Raw genomic sequence first — 12425 nt, 5'->3', positions numbered from 1 at the left:
TAAAAGTCAATTTGACAGCCACTGTTTGGCTGTGGTTTTGAGTAGAGACCCTGTTTGGCTGTGGGGTTTGAGTAGAGACACTGTTTGGCTGTGGGGTTTGAGTAGAGACCCTGTTTGGCTGTGGGGTTTGAGTAGAAGACGTACCCCTTACCTCTTCAGACATAGTGCTGTTAAATGTTGAGTTTGATAAAGTCAACTTGGGCGATGGAGCTTCACTGAAGTCCTCGTCCACTGTCAGTGTCCCCTCTATCCCCTTAGAGGTGCTCTCTATCCTCCCCACGCCTTGGACCCCATTAAGACCATTAAGAGGGGTGAGGCTCCAGAATGTGGGGCCCTCCGCCGTTTCATTCAAAGCATCCTTCATGAGATAGAGAACTGGATGAATAACCACATACTGTGGTACAACAGTGTATCTGTTCGGAGACATAAATAGACTGGGCTTTACAATACGGGTTGATTTCTGGGATACAGATAAAGACTAGTCCTGGACAAAAACAATACTCAATTGAGAATCTCCATAGAACTAGATTTTTTTGTGTTATTGTTAGGTTTAATATGTGTGAGGGAAAGCATTCCTATGTCATGTAGCATGTTTGGAGTGGATACTTACAGAGTTAGGTTCTGGTAGCTGTCTGTCTAGGTCAGAGTCAACTTCCTCCTCTATGGTGTCCATCTCTGTCAGAGGCTCCTTGGAGATCTCATACTTTACAGTTCTCTGTTCAAAACACACATTCATGAGTCGAGCACTAACACACTCATGAGTCCAACACGAACACACTCATGAGTCCAGCACTGACACACTCATGAGTCCAACACGGACACAGTCATGAGTCCAACACGGACACACTCATGAGTCCAACACAGACACACTCATGAGTCCAACACGGACACACTCATGAGTCCAGCACTAACACACTCATGAGTCCAACACTAAGAGTTTTGATACCAGGCTTGTCACCAGGGTTATGGTAAATTACATTTCAATTCAGTCAATTCAGAAAGAGAATTGACATTCCAATTCCAATTTTCCTCATTGAACTTCTCCCAGGAATAACCCACTAAATGACCAGGTATGTCCTCTGGTGTGATTAGGGTTGAAGAGATATGCATGGACTGTGTACATACTGTGTAGTCAGTGATAATGTTGGAGCCGTGGTTCTCCTTCTCATTGATTCTCCTAGAGGTGGTTAGCTCCTGCAGAAGCTCCTCCATGCCGCCCTGCAGCAGCCTGTCAATCAGTGCCTTCAACAAGGGCAGCTGGGAAACAGAGTCTTTCTTAATGAGACAGCCACCATGGGCAGTGAAATGAAAAACTCTTTGAACTACAAAACTGTTTGGGATTCGGAGTCAAGAGCTTACCCTTATGCCATAGTCTTCAAACAGGACTTCAATGTTCTGGGAAGGATCAAATAAAACATTTTTTCCAATGATTTGTTGTTTAGCATGAAATGTATGTGCCGTTAATGTAGTTCTGAGATGTCTACCTTCATGTCAGCTGCTTTCCCTGGAAGACCAGCGTCACCCTGAGGAATAGGAGTATGGCAGGTCAAAACAATGTCATTTCCAAAGTCCTCACTTATTTAATTAAATTGATTGGATGTGTGAAACAATATTTGGTAACACTTTATAATACATTTCATGAATAATTTTTTTTTTTTTTTACTGAGAACACATTACTTTCTTTCCTTTCAATCTGCTCTCTCCTTGCTCTCCCTGAACATATAAAGTAGACATTACAATTCCACATTAGTTATATCTTCAATCATCAATAAAGTAAAGTAATGTACCTTCATCCCTGGTGGACCCTAAACACAGAGACAGAGGAGCAGAGAGGGAAACATGCATTCAGAATACATGATATCAAGCACATTCCACATACAAGCCTAAAGCTAAGCCCAGCTAGCCACTTTGGATCATATCAACTCATATAAATCACATGTCCTATATAGGATCATATGTAATCAATCAATCAATATACCATCCATCCACAAACCCACCAATCCATCCACCAACCCACCATTCATCCATCCACCAATACACCATCCATCCATCCACAAACCCACCAATCCATCCACCAACCCATCATTCATCCATCCATCAACCCACCATCTATCCATCCACCATCCCACCAATCCATCCAACCTCAAATCCACCCATCCATCCATCCATTCATCCCACCATCCATTCATTCCTCCATCCATCCCACCATCCATCCATCCATCCACCAACCCACCAATCCATCCAACCTCAAATCCACCAATCCATCCATCCATCCATCCACCCATCCACCCATCCACCCATCCATCCACCAATCCACCCACTAATCCATCCATCAACCCACCAATCCATCCACCAATCCATCCATCCACCCACCCACCCATCCATCCATCCATCCATCCATCCATCCACCCATCCATCAATCCACCAATCCATCCATGTCAATCAATCAATCAACATATACAGTATACACATCTTGCCAGGCAGTTGTTTGGTGTAGATGCTGCAGCTGACTATGCCCATTAGATTCAATTATAGATAGAACCATGCAGAGTTTGAACATTGTGCTTACTTTAGCCCCAGGAGGTCCCATTGGCAAAGGGAATGCCTGTCTCATCTCTTCAAGGGTGGCACCCTGGAAACATTCATCAACAATACAGTCAGAGGCAGTCTGACTGTATCTATGCTGCAATACAGCCAGAGGCAGTCTGACTGTATCTATGCTGCAATACAGCCAGAGGCAGTCTGACTGTATCTATGCTGCAATACAGCCAGAGGCAGTCTGACTGTATCTATGCTGCAATACAGCCAGAGGCAGTCTGACTGTATCTATGCTGCAATACAGCCAGAGGCAGTCTGACTGTATCTATGCTGCAATACAGCCAGAGGTAGTCTGACTGTATCTATGCTGCAATACAGCCAGAGGCAGTCTGACTGTATCTATGCTGCAATACAGCCAGAGGCAGTCTGACTGTATCTATGCTGCAATACAACCAGAGGCAGTCTGACTGTTTTTATGCTGCAATACAGCCAGAGGCAGTCTGACTGTATCTATGCTGCAATAGTCTATGTGCCGGGCTAGAGTCAGTCTGTTATATCTGGTGTAATTCTCCTGTTTTATCTGGCGTCCTGTGTGAATTTAAGTATGCTCCCTCTAATTCTCTCTCTCTCCCTTTCTTCCTTCCCTCCCGGAGGACCTGAGCCCTAGGATCATGCCTCAGGACTACCTGACCTGACGACTCCTGGCTGTCCCTAGTCCACCTGGTCATCCTGCTGCTCCAGTTTCAACTGTTCTGCCTGCGGCTAGGGAACCCTGACCTGTTCAGCGGATGTGCTACCTTGTCCCGGATCTGCTGTTTTTAACTCTCTCTCTCTACCGCACCTGCTGTCTTGACCTCTGAATGCTCGGCTATGAAAAGCCAATGTACTCCTGAGGTACTGACCTGTTGCACCCTCTACAAGCACTGTGATTATTAGTTGACCTTGATGATCATCTATGAACGTTTAAACATCTTGAAGAACAATCTGGGCTTAAATGGCCATGTACTCTTATAGTCTCCACCCAGCACAACCATAAGAGGACTGAACACCCATCAGAGCCTGGTTCCTCTCTAGGTTTCTTCCTAGGTTCCGGCCTTTCTAGGGTGTTTTTCCTAGCCACCATGCTTTTACATCGGCATTGCTTGCTGTTTGGGGTTTTAGGCTGGGTTTCTGTGTAAGCACTTTGTGACCTACTGATGTAAAAAGAGCTTTATAAATACATTTGATTGATTGAGGCAAATATGGTTAAAATATCTAATGCCATTAACACATCCTATTTAACAGTACTGCAGGAAGTACTTTTCAAGATGTATGACATTCTATTCATGGAAGTATTTTCGTGGCTTTGGTTCTCTCTGAGAGAAGGCCATCAGCCCTGGGTTCAAATATTATTTGAAATAATAAAAAATACTGAATCTGTGTTTGATTGAGTTGGTCTGGCTTAATGGACAAATAGAATAGTCCCAAAACGGTAAACCTCAATCATCTGGTACTCCAGGCAGACTAGAGCAAAAGCTCAAAGTATTTGAAATATTTGAAATAGTATTTGAAATCCCCAAATATATCCCTAATAAATAATTTGTACACTGCAAAATGACAACAAGAATCCCAAACAGATATAGTAATTGACAAAAACAGAATAATTTCAAACTTTACACGGGGATATGATCGCATATGCATCTATTTATGCGTGGGAATGCTTGGGAACAGATTTCATGAATTAAAATTACTTTGAGCTCATTTCCTGGGGATTTTATGTCCAAAAACAAAAATTATGAATACATATACAGTGGGGAGAACAAGTATTTGATACACTGCCGATTTTGCAGGTTTTCCTACTTACAAAGCATGTAGAGGTCTGTAATTTTTTTTATCATAGGTACACTTCAACTGTGAGAGACGGAATCTAAAACAAAAATCCAGAAAATCACATTGTATGATTTTTAAGTAATTAATTTGCATTTTATTGCATGACATAAGTATTTGATACATCAGAAGGGCAGAACTTAATATTTGTTACAGAAACCTTTGTTTGCAATTACAGAGATCAATACTTGTTCTCCCCACTGTATATTTTTATAAATTAAAAAAACAGTAACAAAATAATATATATATACATACAGTACCAGTCAAAAGTTTGGACACACCTACTCATTCCAGGGTTTTTCTTAATGTTTTACTATTTTCTACATTGTAGAATAATTGTATTGACATCAAAACTATGAAATAACACATATGGAATCATGTAGTAACCAAAAAGGTGTTAAACAAATCAAAATATATTTTATATTTGAGATTCTTCAAAGTAGCCTCCCTTTGCCTTGATGAAAGCTTTGCACACTCTTGGCATTCTCTCAACCAGCTTCATGAGGTAGTCACCTGGAATGCATTTCAATTAACAGGTGTGCCTTGTTAAAAGTGAATTTGTGGAATTTATTTTCTTCTTAATGCGTTTGAGCCAATCAGTTGTGTTGTGACAAGATAGGGGTTGTATAATGAAGATAGCCCTATGTGGTAAAAGACCAAGTCCATTATGTGGCAAGGACAGCTCAAATAACCAAAGAGAAACGACAGTCCATCATTACTTTAAGACATGAAGGTCAGTCAATCCGGAAAATTTCAAGAACTTTGAAAGTTCCTTCAAGTGCAGTCGCAAAAACCATCATGAACTATGATGAAACTGGCTCTCATGAGGACCGTGTCGTGTCTTTGGCATCATTAAAGGTGAAGACTGTTATTTTATCAAATCAATTCTCTGTAATTATTATTACGTGATTAAACTAATCATGTAAATTTAATAAACTAGGAAGTCGGGGCACCATGGAAAATCTTCAGATTACAAAGTTACAATTTCCCGAATATAACTCTTCAGATATTTTAATATCTGATCAATTAGTCTTCTATTAATTAATCATTCTTTACCTTACGTCACTCTCATTTCAAACTTCGTAGAATTCTTGGTTGTTATCTGCACGAACCCAGCCTAAACTATAAATCATCCATAGACCAATTGGCTTAATCATTTATTTACTAACTAATCACCGAAATTCATAAACAAACAAACAGTAGATATTGGTTACTAACAACGATAGGGAATATTCCCTAGTGGGCTAAGCCGATTTGACGGCTTGGTGTTGTCACGATCGTGTGGAGGATTGACGGACCAAAACGCAGCAGTAGGAAAATAAGCCATATTCCTTTTAATGAATACGAAGGCAAAAATGAATCAAAAACACTTACACACTAACAAAACAAGAAAACGATCGTGAAGCTATGAAAGAAGTGCACATACAGGCTACAAACGTATAACATAGACAATTACCCACATCAAATGAAAGCCCATGGCTACCCTAAATATGGCTCCCAATCAGAGACAACAGAAATCAGCTGTCTCTAATTGGGAACCCATTCAGGTAACCATAGACTCTCCTAGACAACTATACCAACATAGACACAGCTAGACACATGCACTCAACACAAACCCATACACTACACCCAACACCCCCTTTACCATATAACCACCCAAAACCTATAAAACACAAAACATTCCCCATGTCACACCCTGACCTAACTAAAATAATAAAGAAAACAAATAATACTAAGGCCAGGGCGTGACAGGTGTTCAAAGGAAAAGGGGTGGAGACCGATAAAAGAGCTGGAAAGACAAAAGGGCTTCACTTCACAGTGGATAATTATATTAATTGAAATGCTAATCCTAACGCTCGCTCATTCGGGAATAATTGCAATCAATATATTAACGCCCATATGTCGTTGCTGTCTTCTCTGTTGGAATCGTCAGTCTGTCTGCTGGAGAGTCAGTTCATCAGAGAGTGGTTGTAGGTCTATCTGCAGCTCCTGATAGTGTCTGTTGTAATGGATACGTCAGGTGTTCATTGTTCTTAGAATAGAAGTTTCGGCGGTTGTCGGTATTCGCATCCCAGGTTTACATAATTTCTAGCTGCAGACTAGTAATTAGTATCTAAGATTTTCTCTTATTCTGTAGGGATCAATAGTCTCAGAGTTTAACCATTGCCAGCCGTGTAGCCAATGCGCCACGTGGTATGGTTTTCTAGTCTTGGTACTCAACTATTCGCAATCACAGCTCACGCTGGGGGTTTGCTTAGTCCGAAGAGGATTTCCTCAGGAGGGTTTTTTATTCGTAACAATAGAAAAGGGCGGTTCCATGACGCCAGATCATGTCTGTGCTCACGGGGGCGTGGCCGCTGACTAGTTAAACTTTACAGGGAATACAATTCTCTCATTCCAAAGGTTAACATCACAAATAGTTTCATATTTACTCATTCATTTTATACAAGAATTAGATGCAAACCCCATAATTGAGAAATGCAGAGATATAGTTGTGTGTTTCCTGTCCTCCATGAGGTCACCAAATGAAGCACACTTGTCATACCCGTCCCTTAAGTGTCCATGGACCCTTCCCACATTCTTACAAGTGGACATATAATTTAATTCCCCCATTTTGCGGATTTAGGAGTTCAGCTAAGTGAAATCCTTTGTTCACTCTGTGGTCTCTCTCTCTCTGAATGACCAGGGGGAGAGAGTCTCTGCCATGAATTTATGGCCTGAGATAACAGAACCTTGGTGTAGGAGAGAGTGAGAGAGAGGGGAAAGCCACGATCTGCACCCAGAAAGGGCCACGTAATGACAACCGCCACCCAAAAGGAAGACCCAGAGTTACCTCTGCTGCAGAGGATAAGTTCATTAGAGTTACCAGCCTCAGAAATTGCAGCCCAAATCAATGCTTCACAGAGTTCAAGTAACAGACACATCTCAACATCAACTGTTCAGAGGAGACTGTGTGAATCAGGGCATCATGGTCGAATTGCTGCAAATAAACCACTACTAAAGGACACCAATAAGAAGAAGAGACTTGCCTGGGCCAAGAAACATGAGCAATGGACATTAGACCGGTGGAAATCTGTTCTTTGGTGTGATGAGTCCAGATTTTTGATTTTTGGTTTCAACCGCCGTGTCTTTGTGAGACGCAGAGTAGGTGAACGGATGATCTCCGCATGTGTAGTTCCCACCGTGAAGCATAGAGGAGGAGGTGTGATGGTGTGGGGGTGCTTTGCTGGTGACACTGTCTGTGATTTAGAATTCAAGGCACACTTAACCAGCATGGCTACTAGAGCATTCTGCAGCGATACGCCATCCCATCTGGTTTGCACTTAGTGGGACAATCATTTGTTTTTGAACAGGACAATAAGCCAACACACCTCTAGGCTGTATAAGGGCTATTTGACCAAGAAGGAGAGTGATGGAGTGCTGCATCAGATGGCCTGGCCTCCAAAATCACCCAACCTCAACCCAATTGAGATGGTTTGTGATGAGTTGGACCACAGAGTGAAGATAAAGCAGCCAACAAGTGCTCAGCATATGTGGGAACTCCTTCAAGACTGTTGGAAAAGCATTCAAGGTGAAGCTGGTTGAGAGAATGCCAAGAGTGTGCAAAGCTGTCATCAAGGCAAAGGGTGATTACTTTGAAGAATTTAAAATCTAAAATATATTTTGACTTGTTTATCACTTTTTTGGTTACTACATGATTCCATATGTGTTATTTCATAGTTTTGATGTCTTCACTATTATTCTCCAATGTAGTAAACAGTAAAAATAAAGAAAAACCCTTGAATGAGTAGGTGTGTCCAAAAATTTGACTGGTATATATATAGATTTTTTATCATAATTCTTTTACTTGGTGGGGTCAAATAAAACCCCGTAGGATGCCTATTGGAGAACCCTGCCATAGACAGACGGGTTATCATGGATAATGTAGAAGATTGTCCTTACATGGTGCACCAGTTTGTAGGGAATGTGGAGATGTACTTACCTCCTGTTGAGTAACCAGAACGTGGGTACCAGGTGGGCCCGGAGCACCCAATTCCCCTTTTTTACCCTGGGGGGGAGATAGAAGAAATTAACAATTGGGCTTAGTTATCTTGTTAATAATTTGATGATAATTAATACTGCCTTATTAAAATAACTTACCTCAGTTCCAGATTCACCCGTATCACCCTGGGTTAGAGAAGCAGAATCACAAACATGGTATATTGTGTTGGTGTGTTGGGGAATAGCCAGACTTGCTCCAAATCATACCTTTTTGCCATCATCTCCTCTTTGTCCTTGCTCTCCCTGTCTCAAGAGAAGAATTAGGTGGTCTTCATTTTGGGGTGTTTGTGGGTATTTTTTAAGTGATCTCATTAAAATGCTGGAACAGAGCAGGAACATCAAAAGAAATGTACAATATTATTTGACAAAGAGAAAAAACGCTCACATCTTTTCCAGCCAGACCTCTCTTTCCATCAATGCCAGGTCTACCCTACATATCAAGAGGAGGTCAATATTTCACTTACAAACTAGCAAAACTTCAAATAATGATATAGTGTTTTTGCTATACAAATCATAGCCAAGCACAATTGTTGGAATACCTATGTACAGTTGAAGTCAGAAGTTCACATACACCTTAGCAAAATATATTTAAACTCAGTTTTTCACAATACCTGACTCTTAATCCTAGTAAAAATTCCTTGTCTTAGGTCAGTTAGAATCAGCACTTTATTTTAAGAATGTGAAATGTCAGAATAATAGTAGAGAGAATGATTTATTTATAATGATTTATCATTCCCAGTGGGTCAGAAGTTTATATACACTCAATTAGTATTTGGTAGCGTTGCCTTTAAATTGTTTAACTTGGGTCAAACATTTCGGGTAGCCTTCCACAAGCTTCCCACAATAAGTTGGGTGAATTTTGGCCCATTCCTCCCGACAGAGCTGGTGTAACTGAGTCAGGTTTGTAGGCCTCCTTGCTCGCACACGCTTTTTCAGTTCTGCCCACACATTCTCTGTAGGATTGAAGTCATGGCTTTGTGATGGCCACTCCTAACCTTGTTATCCTTAAGCCATTTGCCACAACTTTGGAAGTATGCTTGGGGTCATTGTCCATTTGGAAGACTCATTTGCAACCAAGCTTTAATTTCCTGACTGATGTCTTGAGATGTTGCTTCAATATATCCACATAATTTTCCATCCTCGTGATGCCATCTATTTTGTGAAGTGCACCAGCCCCTCCTGCAGCAAAGCACCCCCACAACATGATGCTGCCACCCCGTGCTTCACGGTTGGGATGGTGTTCTTCGGCTTGCAAGCCTCCGCCTTTTTCCTCCAAACATAACGATGGTCATTATGGCCAAACAGTTCTGTTTTTGTTTCATCAGATCAGAGGACATTTCTCCAAAAAGTACAATCTTTGTCCCCATGTGCAGTTGCAAACCATAGTCTGGCTTTTTTATGCCGGTTTTGGAGCAGTGGCTTCTTCCTTGCTGAGCGGCCTTTCAGGTTATGTCGATATAGGACTTGTTTAACTGTGGATATAGATACTTTTGTACCTGTTTCCTCCAGCACCTTCACAAGGTTGATTTGCACTTTTCGCACCAAAGTACGTTCATCTCTAGGAGACAGAACTCAGAACTCCTTCCTGAGTGGTATGACGGCTGCGTGGTCCCATGGTGTTTATACTTGATTTCTTTTGATTTTCCCATGATGTCAAGCAAAGAGGCACTGAGTTTGAAGGTAGGCCTTGAAATACATCCACAGGTACACCTCCAATTGACAGAAGCTTCTAAAGCCATGATATCATTTTATGGAATTTTCTAAGCTGTTTAAAGGTACAGTCAACTTAGTGTATGTAAACTTCTGACCCACTCGAATTGTGATACAGTGAATTATAAGGGAAATAATCTGTCTGGAAACAATTGTTGGAACAATTACTTGTGTCATGCACAAAGTAGATGTCCTAACCGACATGCCAAAACTAGTTTGTTAACAAGAAATTTGTGGAGTGGTTGAAAAACGAGTTTTAATGACTCCAACCTAAGTGTATGTAAACTTCCGACTTCAACTGTGTATTAAGTCATGTAAAATGTAATTACTGTATGTGTATGTTATGATGATGACAGAAACACACTCACTGGGGTCCCAGGTAAACCAGGGATTCCAGCAATCCCCACCCTGCCTTGGTCTCCTTTCTCTCCCCTCTGCTCAGACAGACACACACACGCACGCAAGCAACCACGCACACACGCACGCACGCACACACACACACACACGCACCCCATCTATAAGTGGGGTTCCTTGCCCTTCTGCATACATTATGATATTGTTAAATGACTCATGGATGACTAACAATCATCAAACTAGTACAACATTGCTAGTCATAATGTTCAATGAATAGGCTTTAATCACCAATACCCTATACAGTAGGTGAACCTGTAACAAGTTCCTGCTGAGAGAAGTCTACATACTATGCACAGGAGAAGGCTTTCTCATCAGAAGCCTTAAACATGCAAATTCTGAAAATCACACCACCAACTGTATGGTTTTTGATCATTTAAAGGAATAATACCTACTGTTTGATTCTTGAAGAATATAACTTAGAAAAGCATTGTGAGCTAGTTCGACTGTCTAATCCCAACGTAACCCAAAACATCTTCTGAAGTACTTGGTTAGTCCATGCACATCATCAATCAATGTAATGTAGTGTAATGCAAGAGGGAAACTGCTGTAGTCCTAGAGAACCACAGCCAGCAGTAACACTCCCTGAATCAACTGATCATCAACTAACAACGATCTTTAATTTAAACCACAATTGGTTTAATCAGGTTTACCAGAGCTGGGCTTTAAACACACCATGTAGATCTGTAGGACTGCAGTTAACCTCTGATTAAAGGAATTAGAGCAAAATATGTTTATTCAAAGGGTATGAATACTGCACTCACCGTTCCTGGCTCGCCCTTCTTTCCTGGGTCGCCCTGCAGACAGGAAACCATTCAAAGCACAACAACTTGATTATCTGCTAGAACTTTTTATGGATTGAACGATCAAAACCCACTTTTGTTCATGTGAACTCTTACTGTGATAATGGTTCTGTTATGCTGACAAACTACAACAATACATCTAGCCTATGTATATGTATGTTTGTGTGTGTTCACATTAGAATAACAACAACAGATGTGAAAGGAAGTGAGGGGATGAGGTGTCCAAACCTTGGATCCAGGTTTTCCTTGTAACCCATCCAGACCATCTCTCCCTGACCCAGACCCTCCCTATCAAACATGTTATCATGGGTCAGATGTAAACATCAGATACAACAATTTAATACCAATATAAGCCCTCAACCTTCACCCTGTAGGTTACAGTTATTTAGAGGTCATTCAACGTTGTGGATATTACAAACATAGCTTTTATCAGCCTGTTCACAGAACGTTTGAAAAGTCTTAGCGATACTACTTAGCGATAGAGCTCTTCACTGTTACTCATGTGGTCATACCTTTCCTGGAGATCCTGGTTTTCCATCGGGACCCTACAGAGAGAAGAATACAGTGTTATTATTACCATGATCTGCCAAACATGACCTGTGACCTCTAAGTATCACACTCACCCTTTGTCCAGGCAGACCTGTCTCCCCTCTTAGACCGGGCTCTCCGGGATGTCCTGGTTCACCCTGATGGATGAGAAAACACACCAGCCCCAATCAAATAGAATAGAAAATAACTACTAAATAGAATAGAAAATAGCATACTCAAATAGAATAGAAAATAATATAATAAAATAGAACAGTATAGAATAGAATAGAAAAGGGTATTTCTGGATAAGAGCTTGAACAATAGGAATACATGTCAATGTATTATACTGTGATTAAGTACATCTATTATACTGTGATGAAGTGCATCTATTAAACTGTGATGAAGTACATCTATTATACTGTGATTAAGTACATCTATTATACTGTGATTAAGTACATCTATTATACTGTGATTAAGTACATCTATTATACTGTGATTAGGTATATATATTATACTGTGATTTAGTAT

General features: G+C 40.9%; 1 protein-coding gene across 1 annotated transcript in view; it reads right to left on the bottom strand.

Annotated features, from left to right (window-relative positions):
- The window catches only part of col7a1l (collagen type VII alpha 1-like), a 121199-nt gene that overhangs the window by 33189 nt on the left and 75585 nt on the right, over positions 1 to 12425 (bottom strand). The window contains exons 53-68 of the mRNA XM_055912403.1: positions 11993 to 12055; positions 11882 to 11914; positions 11598 to 11657; positions 11331 to 11363; positions 10524 to 10589; positions 8831 to 8875; positions 8653 to 8688; positions 8545 to 8571; positions 8387 to 8452; positions 2570 to 2632; positions 1788 to 1805; positions 1485 to 1523; positions 1360 to 1395; positions 1126 to 1257; positions 611 to 715; positions 152 to 358 (exon numbers count right to left, since the gene is read on the bottom strand). Coding sequence (XP_055768378.1) covers positions 152 to 358; positions 611 to 715; positions 1126 to 1257; positions 1360 to 1395; positions 1485 to 1523; positions 1788 to 1805; positions 2570 to 2632; positions 8387 to 8452; positions 8545 to 8571; positions 8653 to 8688; positions 8831 to 8875; positions 10524 to 10589; positions 11331 to 11363; positions 11598 to 11657; positions 11882 to 11914; positions 11993 to 12055 — 1029 coding nt within the window. The remainder of the gene's footprint in view (positions 1 to 151; positions 359 to 610; positions 716 to 1125; positions 1258 to 1359; positions 1396 to 1484; positions 1524 to 1787; positions 1806 to 2569; positions 2633 to 8386; positions 8453 to 8544; positions 8572 to 8652; positions 8689 to 8830; positions 8876 to 10523; positions 10590 to 11330; positions 11364 to 11597; positions 11658 to 11881; positions 11915 to 11992; positions 12056 to 12425) is intronic.

Source organism: Salvelinus fontinalis, unplaced genomic scaffold, assembly GCF_029448725.1.
Source record: "Salvelinus fontinalis isolate EN_2023a unplaced genomic scaffold, ASM2944872v1 scaffold_0167, whole genome shotgun sequence".
In the NCBI taxonomy this organism is placed as follows: domain Eukaryota; kingdom Metazoa; phylum Chordata; class Actinopteri; order Salmoniformes; family Salmonidae; genus Salvelinus; species Salvelinus fontinalis.
Note: the sequence above shows the minus strand (reverse complement) of the source record. Positions and strands in the feature narration are given on the sequence as shown.